This window comes from Sapajus apella, unplaced genomic scaffold (assembly GCF_009761245.1).
Source record: "Sapajus apella isolate SASKATOON/1434 unplaced genomic scaffold, GSC_monkey_1.0 scaffold55, whole genome shotgun sequence".
NCBI classification, from domain to species: Eukaryota; Metazoa; Chordata; class Mammalia; order Primates; family Cebidae; genus Sapajus; species Sapajus apella.
The window spans coordinates 9,584,722-9,602,636 of NW_022436995.1; the positions used below are offsets into that span (position 1 = coordinate 9,584,722).

The 17,915-nt window shown below is 48.1% G+C and overlaps 1 protein-coding gene across 4 annotated transcripts in view; it reads left to right on the forward strand.

Annotated features, from left to right (window-relative positions):
* Positions 1-17,915, forward strand: part of CORO2B (coronin 2B) — a 153,334-nt gene that overhangs the window by 73,143 nt on the left and 62,276 nt on the right. For all 4 annotated transcript variants that reach the window (XM_032244625.1, XM_032244626.1, XM_032244624.1 and 1 more), the window contains exon 2: positions 1,475-1,675. In XM_032244625.1, the coding sequence (XP_032100516.1) occupies positions 1,475-1,675 (201 nt within the window). The remainder of the gene's footprint in view (positions 1-1,474; positions 1,676-17,915) is intronic.

Consider the following 17,915-nt stretch of genomic DNA (forward strand, 5'->3'; position numbering starts at 1 on the left):
GCGCCCCTGTAATCCCAGCTACTCAGGAGGCTGAGGTGGGAGAATTGCTTGAACCTTGGGAGGTGTAGGTTGCAGTGAGCCGAGATCACCCCATTGCACTCCAGCCTGGGTGACAGAGCAAGACCCCATTTCAAAAGCAAACAAACAAAAAGAAAAAAACAAAAACAAAACTCTACACAACGTGTGTCAGTTAGAACAGGCTAGGATATGTTGTAATAACAAATTAACTCCAAAATCATAGCAGCTTATAACAGAAGTTTGTTACTCATGCAAAGTCCACTATGGATTCCGTAAGTGCTCCAAGACAGCAGTGCCTCATGTAGTGACTCTGCAATCCAGATCGAGACAGCAATGCCTCATATAGTGACTCAGCAATCCAGATCAAGACAGCAGTGCCTCATGAAGTGAATCAGCAATCCAGATCACTTTAATCGTGTGCTTTGTCATCACAATGTGACACTCTCCAGCTGTGATGGAAAAGTACTGATTCCTGGACTCCATCCTCAAAATATTGGGTTCAGTAGGTCTAGACTGGGACCCAGTCATTTCTTGTAAATGGCATAGGAAGTTCAGAGACCTCCCCCACCCCAGATGACCTTGATACAGGTGATCTGTGGGCCGCATGCTGAGAAACCTTGCTCCAAAGGGTAATCTGGCATAGGAAGGGTCTCAGATTTCCAGTCAGGAGACCTGTGTTCATGATCCTACTCAGCTGTGCAGCCTTGGACAAGTCACTTAACCTCTCTGAGCCTGATGACCTGGTGATAATATCCAGGACTCCAGAGATTTCTGAGGGTGTACTTGTGGATTAGAAATGCTAGAGAATCCAAGGAGGGGATGACAATAGGCAGGGGGGTTGCCTTTTTGCACATGGAAGGACATCTCCCCACCCCACTCCTGCCGTGGCGTTGTCCTCAATCTTGGTGAAGGCTGGCCTCTGCTGTCCGCACCTCCCATGCTGAACCGAGCACAGTTCCAGACGCTCAGGAGGGAGTGTGTGTGTTGTTGCTTTGCTCTATCACATAATAGGTTCCTGGGTAAAAAAGGACCCTACAACCTTTCTAGAAAGTGGGGCATCTGGTCAGGCATGGTGGCTCACACCTGTAATCCCAGCACTTTGGGAGGCCGAGGCGGGTGGATCACTTGAGGTCAGGAGTTTGAAACCAGCGTGTCCAACATGGCGAAACTCCGTCTCAATAAAAAAAAAATGAAAATGAAAATAAAAAAAAGAAAGTGGGATAGACATGTGTGCCAAAAGCCCCTATGCCAATCTTTGTTTGTGTAAGATGATATTAAAAGATTAAGTCCACTAGAACGGGCTGGGCACAGGAGTGTGCCCTGAATTCTTGATGCTCCTTCCTTTCCACCTCTTTTTGATGGGGGACGCAGGGCTTGCTCACCTGCTGCACCTCTGAGCCGCAGCTTCCCTCCCCCAAGGCCCAGCCTGACCCTTGTCTCTCTTGACCCCTCACAGATGTCTTGGCGTCCGCAATACCGTAGCTCCAAGTTCCGGAACGTCTACGGGAAGGTGGCCAACCGGGAGCACTGCTTCGATGGGATCCCCATCACCAAGAATGTGCACGACAACCACTTCTGTGCCGTCAATGCCCGCTTCTTGGCCATCGTCACCGAGAGCGCAGGGGGCGGCTCCTTTCTCGTGATCCCCCTGGAGCAGGTAGGTGGCCCCTACCTTCACCCCAGCTGCAGCCCCAGGGCAGAGAGAAGCCCTCCTTGGTCTCTCTTAGGCCTGATGCCCCTACTTCTCTCTGAGTTCTCACCTTTTACTTCCTCATCAAGCGTCTAGTGACCATGCCTTCTCTAGGGTTTTCCCGAGATTCAGCAGAACAGGTGCGGGTGCTGGACCCAGCAGGCCTAAGATCACTTTCCAGAGCTTGCCTAAAGGCGTGCCCTTGGACAAGTCACTCCCTTGGTGTACACAAGATTCCATTCCCTGAAGAAGTGGAACACTCTGATATCCAAGACCAGGTCCAGCTTTACCACTCTGTGTCCTGAGTCCTGAGTGTTCTCTTGGTTTGGAGCCGGAAGGGATGAAGACCCAGCCATAGGTATTATACACCAAGCAACTGCAAAAATGATCCACTCTTTTTTTTTTGAGATGAAGTCTTGCTCTGTCCCCAAGGCTGGAGTGTAATGGCACGATGTCGGCTCATTGCAACTTCCGCCTCCCAGGTTCAAGCCATTCTCCTGCCTCAGCCTCCCAAGTAGCTGGGATTACAGGCACGTGCCACCACACCCAGCTAATTTTTGTAATTTTAGTAGAGGAGAGGTTTCACCATGTTGGCCAGGATGGTCTCAAACTCCTGACCTCAGGCGATCCACCCGCCTCAGCCTCCCAAAGTACTGGGATTACAGGCATGAGCCACCGAGCCCAGCCCACTCATTTTTTTTTTTAATTGCTTTCCACTGAGAGACTGGAAATAATTTACCTTCTTCCCCATCCTCCATCTCCTATCTAAAGAGTTTCCCCTTTCTGTGGCTGCTTACATGAATATAGCAGATTAAATCTGCAAAGCCTAGATCATGAAATTTTTAAGCCATAGCCATTCAGGCGGAGTCCCCAGAGGCCCGTGGGAGGTCACGCGCTTCAGGGAAAGTGCTCGCTGTCAGTCCCACTTGTTTATGGCTGAGTTCCCCCTTCCCAGGCTGACTCATCCCCACTCCCACCCTCCGCCAAATCGCTCAGGGGGAGGAAGAGGTGCATGTGGAAGGAAGCTTCGGTTCTCAAAATTCACTGTCAGCTGGTAGTGGAGGATGGATTTTTCCAGTCTCTCCTACCCACAGTGGGGGGGCACAGATTTGGAAAAGATTTTCCTTTCCACCAAAGAGGCAGCTGCGGGGACACTGAGGACAGAGCCTGGTGCACAGAGAGGTCTAAGGAGCATGAACTTGGTGGCGGGAGGTCTGGATTCTGCACTTGCCAGCCTGTGACTGTGTGCATGTCATTTCACCTCTCCGACCCTTATTTTCCTGTAATGGTAAAAAGCAGGATCAGAAACCCTCCTCTGCCTACATCTGCCACGTTGGCCTTAAGCGAGATGATAGACGGAAGCTCCTAGTGAACCACACATCACGTTAATGATGTTTGGTTACTTTTCTGGGAAAGCTATCTGCTCTGCTGGTCAGCTTGGCAAAGGCTCACAGCTGCTCTAACGCATTCAGAAGGATCCTCACAAGCATTTCCCTTCCCTCCCGAATCCGATGGCCTCGGGCCTCTGTTGCCTCAGGCACGCGGTCAGCTCCATCCATCCAGGCCTGCAGGTCCCCAGGAACAGGTGGGCTGGTTCTTACTGAGGCTCAAACCCATTGCTGGCACCCTGCCATGTTCCACTTTAGGTTCACAAGGGTCAACAGTCAACACCTCACACCATAACAAAAATTAATTCCAGATGCATTAAAGATATAAACACTAAAAAAAGAAAAGAGGTCAGGCAAAGTGGCTCATGGCCTTAATCCCAGCACTTTGGGAGGGTGGATCACCTGAGGCTGGGAGTTTGATACCAGCCTGACTGACATGGAGAAACCCTGTCTCTACTAAAAATACAAAATTAGCTGAGGGTGATGGTGCATGCCTGTAATCCCAGCTACTTGGGAGGCTGAGGCCAGAGAATCACTTGAACTCGGGATGTGGAGGTTGTGGTGAGCCGAGATCATGCCAGCACTCCAGCCTGGGCAACAAGAGCAAAACTCCATTTCAAAAAAAAAAGAAAGAAAAGAAAAGAAAGAAAAGCTACAAGTGTATTAGAGGAAAATGGAGCGCATGTTTAAAATCATGCAACGAAGAAAGGCTTCCTAAGAAAGACAGGAATCCCCCAAATCATAAAAGAAATGATTAATAGATTAGAATATATTTTTAAAAAATAGTTTCTGTACTACAATGAGACATCTAAACAAAATGAAAAGTCAAGCCACATACTTGACTACGATATTTGCAATATATAATAGACAAAGTATTTCTGAAAAGAATATATAAAGAGTTCCAGAAAAATCAATAAGAAAAAGAACCCAAAGGAAAAATGAGACTGGGACCAGGCACAGTGGCTCACGCCTGCAATCCCAATGCTGGGAGGCCAAGGCAGGAGGATCACTTAAGCCCAGGAGTTGGAGACCAGTCTGGGCAACATAGTGAGACCCTGAGACCCTGTCTCTACAAATTAAAAAATATATATATTAGCTGGGCATGGTGGCTTGCCCCTGAAGTCCCAGCTACTTGGGAGGCTGAGGTGGGAGCATTGCTTGAGCTCAGAAATTGGAGGCTGCAGTGATCTATTTTCACTTCACTGCACTCCAGCCTGGGAAACAGAGAAAGATCCTGTGTCAAAAGAAAAGAAAGAAAGGAAGGAAGGAAGGGAGGGAGGAGGGAGGGAGGGAGGGAGGAGGGGGGGAGGGAGGGAGGGAGGGAAGGAAGGAAGGAAGGAAGGAAGGAAGGAAGGAAGGAAGAAAAGAGAGAGTCTGGGCGTGGTGGCTCACACCTGTAATCCCTGCACTTTGGGAGGCCAAGGCAGGTGGATCACCGAGGTCAACAGTTTGAGACCAACCTGACCAATATGGTTAAACCCTGTTTCTACTTAAAATACAAAAATTAACCAGGTGTGGTGGCGTGTGCCTGTAGTCCCAGCTACTGGGGAGGCTGAGGCAGGAGAAGTGCTTGAACCTGGGAGGCAGAGGTTGCAGTGAACAGAGATCGTGCCACTGCATTCCAGCCTGGGTGACAGAGTAAGACTCCAGCTCAAAAAAAAAAAAAAAAAAAGGAAGGAGAGAGAAAGAAAGAAAGAGAAAGAGATAAGCAAAAGATATGAATAAGCAATTCACAGAAGACAAAAATATATATTTTAACCTACTAATTGGAAAAGATTTAAAAGAGTAATAATCTTCAGTATTGCCAAAGGTGTGAGCGAGCAGGTGCTCAAATACACTCTTGATAAGATGTAAATGAGGCAAGCTGGCAATTTCTATTAATAGTTAAGGGTGCGTGCCTACTGACCTAGCAATTCCACTTTAGGAATTCATCCTACAGAAATAGTCTTAAGTGTGTTTACAAAATATGTGTGCAGCATTTTTTAGTACTTGATTATTTTTATAAGCTTCAATTTTTTATTATACTCAATAGAAATAAAATTTCTCTGTCAAATTGCTTAAACATTTCTAAATGCTTCCTCTCAATTTCTGTAATGGTAATAAATGTTTTATACTGTGAGTAGCACTGGTCTAGAATATGATCGGGCTTTGTAAGGACTTCATGGACAGCAGGAAAGAAGGTGCTCTTTACTGAGTTTCTTTCTATATAGAAGTATGTTATATAAATATACATATATATGTATAAGATATATTTAATATACATCTTTTTTAAAACTTTGTTCACATGCTGTATAATACATTTCCTTTAACTTGATTAATCATGGACTCATTGTGACAACTCACACTACCAATTGATTTCTGTTATTTTCTCTCATTTCAAGAAGTTTTCAGTTTATATGCGTACTAAATGATTGTGCAGCTTTTTTTTTTCTTTTTTTTTTTTGAGACAGAGTTTCGCTCTGTCGCCCAGGCTGCAGTGCAATGACCCGGTCTTGGCTCACTGCAACCTCGGCCTCCTGGGTTCAAGTGATCCTCCTGCCTCAGCCTCCTGAGTAGCTGGGATTACAGGGATGCGCCACCATGCTTGGTTAATTTTGTATTTTTATTGGCGATGGGGTTTCTCCATGTTGGTCAGGCTGGTCTTGAACTCCTGCCCTCAGATGATCCGCCCAGCTCGGCCTCCCAAAGTGCAGCAGCCTTTGTATGTGATTTAGTACTCACAGGCATGCGCTTCCGTGACCAGCTCTGCAATATTTTTATGACAGTGAAAAGGCTGGAAACAACCTGCAAGTCCATCAGTAAGGAAATGGGGTACAGAAATTAGGGGAGAGCCACACAAAGGGACACTATGCAGTCATTAAAATGATGCTGTAGAGCAGTCTCATTCTCCAGCGTTCAGTCTCAGGATCACGTTCCACTTTTAACAATTACTGAGGATCCCAAAGAACTTTCGTTTATATGAGTTATTTCTATCGATATTTAGCACATTCTAAATAAAAATGAATAACTTTTAAAATATGCATTTATTAACTTACATAATTATAAATCTGTTTCATAACTTACATAATGATAAGTTCTCCTGAAAAACATTTTATTAAAAATAACTATTTTTGGCCAGGTGTGGTGACTCATGCCTGTAATTCCAGCACTTTGGGAGGCCGAGGTGGGTGGATCACCCAAGGTCGGGAGTTCGAGACCAGCCTGGCCAACATGGAGAAACCCTGTCTCTACTAAAAATACAAAATTAGCCTGACGTGGTGGCACATGCCTGTAATCCCAGCTACTCGGGAGACTGAGGCAGGAGAATCGCTTGAACCTGAGAGGCGGAGGTTGTGGTGAGCCAAGATCGCACCGTTGCCCTCCGGCCTGGGCAATGAGTGAATCTCCTTCTCAAAAAAATAATAATAACAATAATAATAACAACTATTTTTTAAGACAAAAAGTTGAGACGAATAGCATCATTTTACACTTTTGCAAATCTCTTTAATATCAGTCTGGCTTATTAGAAAACAGCTGGCTGGCTTTGCATATCACACGCCATGCAGTGTTTGGAAAACCCCACTCTACACTGGAGAGTGAAATGACAGATGATGTCTTATTATTAGGAGAATACTTTTGACCCAGTGGACTGCATAAAATGGTCTTGGGGATCTCCAGGCATCCCCAGACCATACACTGAGGACCAACGACACAGAGTAATATTTAACCAGAGAAAACTGTTTATGTGATACACTGTTATGTGAAGAAATGCAATATATGATTAATTACATTAAAAATAGATCTATCCATTTACGTATCTGGAAGTGACTGCAAAGACATACATCAAGTGTCAGAAGTTATCTCCAAAGTACTGGGGCCATGAGTGCTCTTTAATTTTCTTTTACCTTGCCTGTATGATCTAAATTTCTTACAAGGAGCACTTAACGTTTTGTACTTTTGAAAAAAAAAAAAAAAAGGCATTCGCTGAAGCGAAGTGGGAGCCGTTGAAGTTTCAGAGGCCCTGCAGGCTGGAGAGGGGCTCAGTGCAGGATATGCACCCGGGCACGGACGAGGGGCCCCGTCTGCTCGGTTTGCCTGCTGCCCTCCGGCCAGATGGATGTTCTCATCTACCTTGAGCATCAGCCCTCCCTTGTGTATGTTGCAAATGTTTCCTCCCAGAGTCATGCTTGAGTATGGGCTCGCTGCAGAAAGTTCAGGCAGAACTGCAGGACCCAGAGTGAAAGGCATGGGGAGGGATGGGGTGGACTCCTGACTCCGTGGGAGGGTGAGGCAGCTCTTTGATCTGCGAGGCTCACGTAGTTTGAGGCAGGACCCTGACTCTGGGGACTGTGGGACGCAGGGTCCCTCCTCCAAAGTGGGTGGCTTAGGTGCTCGAGCCAGCGTTGGTTTCCCTGGCCGCCCAAGCCACGGCCGTCCCTCTACCGCCTCCTGTGGCCAGGGCTGGGCCTGCAGGCGTAGGGCTGCCTCCTGGTTGGTGCTGGGGGTGTGGGAGGAGAGAGGCAGAACCCGTGGCTGATATGGCAGCAGTGGAGATGCTGTTCCACGCTGGCCAATTTTCTAGGAAGAAAAAGGATCAGATTATTTTAGCTCCAGCTTCTCCTTCCTTAGTTTTATAGAAATCTCCCTGAAATCAGTCTCCTGTATTTCAGTACAAACACGGAAAAGATTCTGGCCGTTTCTTGGTGACTGCAAATCATCACTTTGAGCGTTAGCGATGAGCTGTGACTTGATGGTGGGACGGTCTTGTCCCTACGCTCAACGGATGCAGTGTACCCATTCAGTCTTGTCTTGAGCAAACAGGCCGCAGAGAACTGTCTACTTTGGTAGTTCTTCTCTAAATTTCTTTCCCTCTCCTGTCCAGCATCTCCCCTCATTCCTAGCTTGCTTTTCTAAGAGATTTGGACTAGAAGAGAAAATAACACCTGCCCAGGATCCCAAAATCCCTGTCCCGAGGCCGCACCTCCTGAGGGAGGCTCAGAAGCTTCCACAGAGCTTTTCTCTCCTTGATCCATTCCCTTCAAAGCCAGCTTGCTTGAGATTTCCATATTTATGATTAAAAATTCTTCCACAGAGTAGGAAGCCATGTTCACAAAAACTACCAACCATCATCGTGGGATGATGCTTTGCCTTTGTATAGCACTCTCAGTTCCAGCAAACTCTGTCTTCATTGATCCTCTTAGCAGGTGGGTAGATCCATCCGCACTTCACACTTGGGGAGGCTGAGACAGCAGAGCCAGGCCTACAGTATGGACCCCAAACCAGCTCACTTATTTCTGAATCCTCGATTCTTTCCACCGCCCTGTGATGCTGGTAAACAGATACGTTCTGGCTGGTAGATCTCAAAGGAGCGGATCTGTCTTCCCCGGGTGTCTTATTCAGGCTGCTCCTGTGAAGACCAGTACCAGTTTTTTCCCTAGTTAACATTCAGCCTCGGGCTCTCGAGTGGAATGTTAAGCTGCAGATGGGGGACCAATCAGCACCCTGATTGCCTGGCACAGCTGGAGGGGCCTCATGAATATTCCAGAGAGCAGGCCCTGTGCCCAGCAGCCTGATTAACCACTGGGGCCTCCCCAGGGTCCTGCTGCGCTCCACCATGACTGCCTGCCACCTCCAGGCCACAGGAAAACCAGGGCTAGAAACAGAGCTACTGCTGCCCCAACTGGCACCTGGCAGAAAGAGAAGAAACCTGACCTAGATATCAAGAGTCTGGGTTCTCCCTCTAACCCAGCCATGCTCAGTCCAAGCTGTACACCAGGTCTCTGGGGCTAGGTCAGTACATTCTCCTTCTTCACCACAGTAGTGTGACCTGAGGAGCTTTTAAGGATCTAACAGACCTGCTATGTTTGAGTCTCACCTCAAGTTCTATGATGAAAGTATACTTATTCTCCCCATTTTACAGATAAAGAAACAGAGGCTCAAAGAAGTCAAGTAACTCCTTCAAGACCACACAGCCCAGAAGTAGCAGCCAGAATTTAGCCCAGGGCCCTCCCAGCCATGTGCCTGCCCACCTTACAGAGGATTACAGGGAAGCATTTCTATAAATATGCCTTGTATTTTTACTGCTGCCATTTGGATGTCTTAGAGGATTTCCATGAATGTTAATTCAACAAACATTTTATTATACCTCGCTGATGGGCTGATACCCCGTGTGTCCATCTCTTTGGAAAGCCAAGTAGGTATTTCCAAACTCCATACAAGTGCAGCAGATCATGGGGATGCTTCCTCTTTGAAGGAATGAAGCAACAATTCTAGTTGGCAAGGGGAAGCAGGGGAGGGTCCTGGAGCAGAGGTCCAGACAAGATAGCATCGCTCCTGCAGTCTGGAGGCAAAACTGGCCCACCCACACACCCAGCCATCCATCCAACAGACCGGTATTGAAAGCCCGCCAGGTCTCGGTCAGAGTTCCGGGACCAAAGAGGAAGCAGTAAACAAGACCAAGTCTTGACCACATGGAGTTTCTAGTCCAGCTGGCTGCCCCTCTTGGACCGAGAGCCCACAGGCGTGGGGAACTTGTCTGGTTTGCAGCACAGGGGCTGGCTCACAGTAGGTCCTTAGCCAAGGGCCACTGGGCTGAGCTATGGCCAGTCACAGAGGCAGATTCCCATCTCCCCTGAGACGGGTCTCTTTGCTAATCCTGGCAGCCCATCCCCACCAGATCCCAGCGAGAATGCAGCGGGCTGCAGAGGCTACCCAGACTGAAAGGGGCTGCATCCTTCCTTAAAAGCCCTTAGAATGGCATTGTATGACCTGACTGGTCCTAACTCTGGAGTTGAATCTAGAAGTTGGTGGATCCATTAGCTCCACAGCTCACAGCATGTCTAAGGCCTAATATTAAAAGAAGGGTCGGGAGGAAAGGTGCCCAGCTCAGTGGCTGAGGACTGTACTAAAATCATATTTTGTTTGCCCACTCAAAGCCTTCGTTCCCATTCCAGATTTCTGTAACACCCCATCACTCCCCCATAATCAGCTCTGAGCTCCTCAAACCTTCTCTCCCCCAGAAAAAAAAAAAATGCCTGAACCTTCATCACCGCACTGCAGTGAGGTCTCCGCCTCTCCAAGGGAATTCAGAGAGCCTTTTCCAAATCCATTTTTCAGATCTTTCCTCAATCGTTCTTTGTTCTTCAAGCTGCCTTCCGCTTGGTGCAATTTGCATCTCAAAGCCCATGACAGCCTGGATGTACAGTAAGTGACTTTGGAAAAGGGAGGAGAAAAGCGCTTCAAAGAGAAAAGTCGTAACTTTGTCTCATTCGTCTGAGGCCTGAGATTGACAGCCTTGCCTCTGCTTTTCCTTTTTTGGAAGAATGGCTGCTGATTTTTGAGGAAAGTGAAGGCAAGCCCTTCAGCAGAAATGGCAGTGTCGCTCTGTCATTTTATCACAAGGTTATGGAATGGGCGTTCTCTGGATTTGGAGTCCAGGGGGCTGTTGATGCAGCCTGGCTGGTGGGTGACATGGGAGGTCAAAGAATCCATCCCTCTGCCTTGGGCCGGGGTCTACAGCTGAGCTGTCTTCCTGGCTCCATCCCTCCCATTCTTTGCAGAGCCAGGGAGGCTGAAAATGACAGTAGCTGGTTCACTAGGACTCTGTGAAGTCAGGCCATGGGCTCTAACTCTGCCCAGAGGCTCTGGCCTGGCCCCTGAAGCATCTGCCAGTCTGCCTGGTCCGCTACCCATTTTCCTGTCAAGGCCTGGAACCTCCCACACCTTGGGAAGCTGTAGCGTCACCCCTTGGCTGTGAAACTCTAGGCATCCAACATCTGTTTCTCAGCTTCCCTGTTTGTGAAATAATAATAGCGTGTGTTTCTCGGGGTGCTGAGGTGATTAAACAAGGTGCCGTATACAGTGCTTAGCAAGTAGCCTGGCCCACAGCACCTACTAGTAAACGGGAGCCATGAGGACGCCCATGACTTGGGCCCATCTCCGGGCCTCCCTGTCCTAGCAAGCCAGTTAGCTTTGGTGGGCTTTGGAGCCTGTGGCCAGCAAGTGGGGGGCTTGCCTTCGGCCTTTCTGCTGCTGCTGTCTGGCACAGTCCGTGAGTATTCCTAGCAGAGAGCCACCTCGAGAGGAAGCCACCCGCAGGCAAGTCATTTGTGCCTAAAAGGGAACAGGGATGGTGGTGCAGGGTCTCCAGGGAGGCATGGCTGAGGTGGCGATGCCAGGCTGGGTGCCTGGAGGTGGGGGATTCTAGGGAGGGTCCACGGCTGTCACAGAGCCTGCGGATGCCCCTCCCAAGCCAGCCTGCCTGTTTATCTGGAGTTGGGCTGCCTGCCAGGGTTTAATGAGGGAAGGCATGTAAAGGTTTTTTGTTTTTTGTTTTTTTGAGGTAGAGTCTCACTCTGTTGCCCAGGCTAGAGTGCAAAGGCACGATCACGGCTCACTGCAACCTCCACCTCCAGGGTTCAAGCGATTCTTCTGCCTCAGCCTCTGGAGTAGCTGAGACTGCAGGTCCCCGCCATCACGCCCAGCTAATTTTTGTGTTTTTAGTAGAGATGGGGTTTCACCATGTTTGCCAGGCTCATCTCGAACTCCTGATCTTGTGATCTGCCCACCTCGGCCTCCCAGAGTGCTGGGATTACAGGCGTGAGCCACCGCACCTGGCCAGCGTGTAACGGTTTTACCGCAGTGCCTGGCATAAAGCAAGTGCTCAACAAATCCGGGCTATATTGCTTCTGTTATTAAACGATCCAGGTTGGTGGGAGAAAACGGTGCTGGAACTGAGACGGGGGCTCTGTGGAGTCTAGCTGGCGCAGATGCACAGCCCCACTGAATGAACTTGAGTTCTCTGCTCCAAGCCAGCCTGAAGTCACACAGTCCTCACAGTCTGTACCTCTCACTGGCCCCCCTCTCCAGTGCCCTAATCCCAGCCTTACGCTGACACAATGCCAGAGTCAGAGGGGACCCCAGGGATGTGTATTCAAGTACTTTGTCCCGATCTCAAAAAGGAGAAGTGTCGTCTTTTTTTTTTTTTTTTTTTTTTTTTTTTGAGACAGAGTCTCTCTCTGTTGGCCAGACTTGAGTGCAGTGGCACGATCTGGGCTCACTGCAACCTCTGTCTCCCAGGTTCAAGCAGTTCTCCTGCCTCAGCCTCCTGAGTAGCTGGGACAACAGATGCACACCACCACACCCAACTGATTTGGAGAAGTGTCTTATCCAAGGTTACATGATATGCCTGGACACCCTCTGACCTCCTTCCCCAGAATCCTTGCCCTGAGCCATTTCTCAGAATCCAAACTCACATGTGCTAACGTGTGGATGGTAACAATGGCTTTCCTTTACCAAGGATATTTGCATTTGGTTAAGAATAGGGTGAGATTTAAGATCGAACTCTTGAGACCCAAAGGACTGTGTTGGTCATAGTGGAATTTCAGCCTGCACGAGATCTGTGCACACAGGTCATCCTGTGTGGATGTCCCCAAGCCCTCCCACCAGGAGGCCAGGTAGAGACTTGCCTGTCCTGTCTTGTCAGAGCCTGTAGCTTTGGAAGCACTCTCCTTATGTGTCCGTGACTCTCAGTACTTCAAGGAACAAAACTGATTTAGGGTGCAGGAAGGGCCTGGGGAGAGGAACTAAAGTCACCTGACTTGAAACAGAGCATCTCCCTGGGGGCAGCTGCGGCCCAGAGGCCTTGGCCGAGGCCTTTCTTCTGGCACCTTCCAGAACAATGGCCACCTGTTTGCCGCGCCTGAAAAACCTGAGGCCTGATTTAGTCCTTAGGGCAGTTTCCTTTTCCGGAATGGCCTTCGTCATGTCCCTGCCCCCAGCTCCCATCCCAAGGCTCTTGACATGATGGAGGGGTGTGAGAGGAAGTGTTGGTCCCAGCATTCACAGCCTCTTCCAAGAGACAGCTCTGTGACATCAGCATCACATACCACTTCTTGTCTCCCTGCTTTCCATTCCTCTCAGCCAAGACCTCAGTTGCTAAGCAACCTTTGCCTGAGTTTCCAAGTGGGTCGTCAGGTGAGCATGAGAGGTGGAGGGTATGTGCTTAGAACGCTGCAATTTATAGATGGCGACACTGAGGCCCAGAGAGGGCAAGACACTTGGTCAAGGTTGCACAGCTAGTTAGTGCCCCATGTGCCAAACGCTTCAGAACAGCAAACGTTTCAGGACAATCCCATTTTTCCCGCTCCCTCTCCCCCACCAAGAGAAGAATCCAAACAACAGCAACACCTTAGGGACTTCCGTGAGAGGCTTCTATCTACCTAGACAAAGAGGCAGTATGCCCCGGGGTTAGGGGTGCAGGGTCTGCATCAGCTGGCCTGGCTTTAAATCCTGACTATACCGTTTGCTAGCCATGTTCTTTGGGCAAGTTATCTAAGTTATCTAATGCAGCTGTGCCTCAGTTTCCTTGGCTGCACAATGAGAAACATGCTAGTCCTCATCCCGAGGCTACGCTGAGGAGTCAGTGAGGTGTTTCGTAAAGCATGGAAGGAGCCTGGCTCAGGACACACCTCTCAGTGCAAGTCTGCTGGTGTGATCCTGGCTTGCGGGGCTCTGATGCACACTTCCCAGCTAGGGTGCAGTCCCCTGATCCACAGTTTGCTCATTTATCTCATGAGAATTCTGCTTTCATGTTATGAGTCACAGACAGAGTACAAAAGTTTGCAAACTTGAGTTTTTAACTTTTATTTTTAATACTCTTTATTCAAAAAGTATTCTTTTTTAATCAAAAATTGTAATCAGAAGTATTAACTTTTATTTTGAATACTTTTTTTTTTTTTTTAAGACAGAGTCTTGCCCTGTCACCCAGGCTGGAGTGCAATGGCATGATCTTGGCTCATGGCAACCTCCACCTCCTGGGTTCAAGCAATTCTCCTACCTCAGCCTCCTGAGTAGCTGGGATTATAGACGCTCCACCACAATGCCCAGCTAATTTTTTGTATCTTTAATAGAGATAGGGTTTCACCATGTTGGCCAGGCTGGTCTCAAACTCTTGACCTTGTGATCCGCCTACCTCGGCCTCCCAAAATGCTAGGATTACAGGTGTGAGGCACGGCGCCCGGCCCTTGAGTACTTTTATTCAAATAAAACAGATTCTTAACTTTTTCGGGAGTCAGGCACACTTCCTTTTGGCAGTCTAGAAAAATCCGTAGACCCCTTCACAGAATAAAGTTTTTAAGTATACAAAATAGGATTACAAAAGAAACCAATTATACTGAAACACAGACCAGGCACAGTGGCTTACGCCTGTAATCCCAGCACTTTGGGAGACAAGGTGGAAGGCTTGCTTGGGCCGAGGAGTTTGAGACCAGCTTGGGCAACAGAGCAAGACACCATCTCTATGAAATACAAAAAAATTAGCCAGGTGTGGTGGCATAGGCTAGCAGTTCCAGCTACTCGGGAGGCTGAGGTGGGAGCATCACTCGAACCCGGGGAGGTGGAGGCTGCAGTGAGCCGCGCTCGTGCCACTGTACTCTAGCCTGGGTGATAAAATGAGATCCTGTCTCAAGAAAGAAAAAAAAAGAAGGAAAAGAAATACAGTTATCAAAATGTATACCAGATTTGTGCTGTATTAGAAGTGCTTTTATATCGATGCATTACGAACTATGACCGTGTAGGACACAGTCATGAAGCTAATTTCAAAGTCGTGATGAGCATAAATATTTTGAGATGATAGTAGCAGAAGAGAACTGAAAATATCTGTGGTGTCTACTGATGAACACATTATAGGTTCAGCTGATCCTGTCGGGGGGCTGCTGCCTACACGTATGCACAAAAGCAGTGTGAGATTTCAGTTAGAGGCTGGTGAAAATATAGATGTAAATTTTCTCCTGCCCAAGCTCACAAACCTCCCAGCAGGGTCTGTGGCCCCAGATTAAAGACTGTGAAAATAAAATCAGAGGGGAATATTATTGTATAAAATCAGGACAGGCAGAACTGTTCCGGCTGAAAGTTGGTGGGAAGGGGGCAATGCAGTAGACCTGAGCACCCCTCATTCCTGTGGGGCACCCCAAACTCGTACGTTTCACTGGCAGTTAGGAAGCCTAGCTTCTCTGCCTGGTTCTTTGTAACCTTGGGCGAGTTCTTTTGCCTTTCTGGGCCTCAGTTTCCCCATCCGTAAAACGAGATGTTGGGCCCGTTGTCCTCTGAGGTCTTGCCAGCTCTGACTTTCTGAAACTCTGCGCTTCTCCTTCCCTGGAGACAGAAGCCCCGGAAGCTTGGGTCGGTAGGATCCCTGGACCAGGAAGAGGGAACAGCTGGGGCCAGGCTGGCCAGCTCCCAATTGTTCAATGGAGGAGGAGGAGGGTGAGATGCATGGTGCTCTCCAAAGCGACAGCTGGGTGAGCCTGGCTGGGGGCCTCTTCCCCGCCTGCCATCTGTGCCTCCTTCCTGCCTTCGGCCAGCAGGAGGGGGAAGAGTGGGGGTTGTGCATGGGGCCCAGGCCAGATAACTACCTGGGTAGAAGGGGGAGGGGGCTGGCCGAGAAAATCCAGGGAAGAGCCTGGTTGCTCACTCTTGGGTGCTTAACTCTTTCCACCCACTCCCCACCTTTTCTCACCCTGATCCATAGAATTCTAAAGAGGAAGGAATATACAGCCCTAGGTCCACCCAGGCTGCTTAATGGCTATGTGACCTTGGGCAAGTTACTTAACCTCTCTGAGCTTCATTCTTCTTCTCTGTCCAGTAGACATCATTCCTAAGCCCTACTCCTTGGGAGTGGAGCAAGGTGTAAATGAAACAGAGGAGATAAAGTGCCCCAACACAGTGGCCACGGGCCTGTCCAGAGAGAGCTTATACCTGGGACGGTGAAATGCCCCCACTGTCGGAACGCAACAAGAAGGCCCGATGAGCCCCCGTGCGATGTTGGTGGAGTGCCACCACTGTCCTCAGGCACGGGCGGCTTTGCAGCCAGCTTTCTCTCCTACACGCCTTTGGCCCGGCTGTTCCTCCCTCTGGATTGCCCTCGCCCACCAATATCCACATGCATACAACTCTCCCCACTCAGAATAACTTATCTATTTATAAATAAGCACTTTTATATTCAGGCAAAGCATCGCAGTTGGACAGTTTAAACTTCAGAAGCAAAGGACCTGCAGTGGAAGGTCTGCCTCTCCCTCCTAGCTTCCAGTCACTCAGTGCCTCCACTAGGAGGCAATTGCTGTTAGCAGTTGCTGGAGTGTCTTTTGCAAAATTATTTATATGTACGTAATTAAACCTGGAACAGTGTGAGGGTTAGGGGTGCTGACCCCTGCACAGTTGAAAATCCACATATAACTTTCAACTCCCCCAAAACTTAACTCTGCTGACCAGAAGCCTTACCAATAACATAAACAGTCAGTTAACATGTATCTTACATGTTACATGTGTTCAAGACTGAATTCTCATAATAAAGTAAGCTAGAGAAAATAAAATGTTATTAAGGAAACTGACTGGACACAGTGGCTTCTGCCTGCAGCCCCAGCACATTGGGAGGCCCAGGCAGGAAGATCACTTGAGGCCAAGAGTTCGAGACCAGCCCAGGCAACATAGTAAGAGCCTGTCTCTAAAAAAAAAAAAAAAAGTTTTTAATTAAAAATTTAAAAAGAAAATCATAAGAAAGAGAAGATGTATTTACTATTCATTAAGTGGAAGTGGATCATTATAAAAGTCTATCATTTTTTCCTCATGCCTGTAATTCCAGTACTTTGGGAGGCCAAGATGGGCAGATCACCTAAGGTCACGTGTTCAAAACCAGCCTGGCCAACATGGCGAAACCCGTCTCTACTAAAAATACAAAAATTAGCTGGGCATGGTGGTGGGCACCTGTAATCTCAGCTACTAGAGAGGCTGAGATAGGAGAATTGCTTGAACACAGGAGGTGGAGGTAGCAGTGAGCCGAGATCATGCCACTGCATTCCAGCCTGGATGACAGAGCAAGACTCTGTCTCAAAAAAAAAAAAGACTCACTACCCATTATACATGGTACTATATGGAAGAGATTGTCAACACGAAGGAAGATAAGCTCTATAGAGAGATATCATGAACGTCTAGAAGGATTACGTGTTGAAGATGCCATCATTGTTACAGAAAAAGCTGTGAAAGTCATCAAGCCTGATGCAATAAATTCCCGCTATTGGAGAAAACTTGTGCATGACCTCACAGGATTTACCACAGAGCCAGTTAAGGAAATCGTGAAAGACTGTGGATATGCAAAAAAGGTATGTCGTAATGAAGGGTTCAAAATATGATTCTTGGATGGGTGCAGCGGCTCACGCGTGTAATCCCAATACTTTGGGCAGCCAAGGTGGGTGGATTGCTTGAGCCTAGGAGTTCAAGACCAGCCTGGACAACATGGTGAAACCTCATCTCTACAAAAAATGCAAAAATTAACAAGGCATGGTGGTGCATGCCTGAAGTCCCAGCTACTTATGAGGCTGAGGTGGGAGCAGCACGTGAGCCCTAGACATCAAAGCCATGACTTGAGCCCTAGACATCAAAGCCATGATTATGCCACTGAGGTCCAGCCAGGGCAACAGAGCAAGACCCTGCCTCAAACAAACAAACAAATGAAAAGATATGATTCTTGAAGAAGTTCAAGAGCTAATAGACATCGCTCTAGAGGAATGAACAGAAGACAACTGGAACCAGTGCCTGACAATGAGGAGGAAGCCATATAAGAAGCAGTACCAGCAAACGAATTGACGTTAGACAATCTGGCAGAAAGGTCCAATTATTCAAGACTGCTCTTGACTTCTTTTATGGTGTGGACCCTCCCATGATACAGGCACTGAAACTAAAGCACATGGTCAAAGAAGAATTGGTACCATACAGAAACATTTTTAGAGAAATGAAAAAGCCAGAAAGAAATTGCGATATATTTCTTTTTTTTTTTTTTTTTTTTT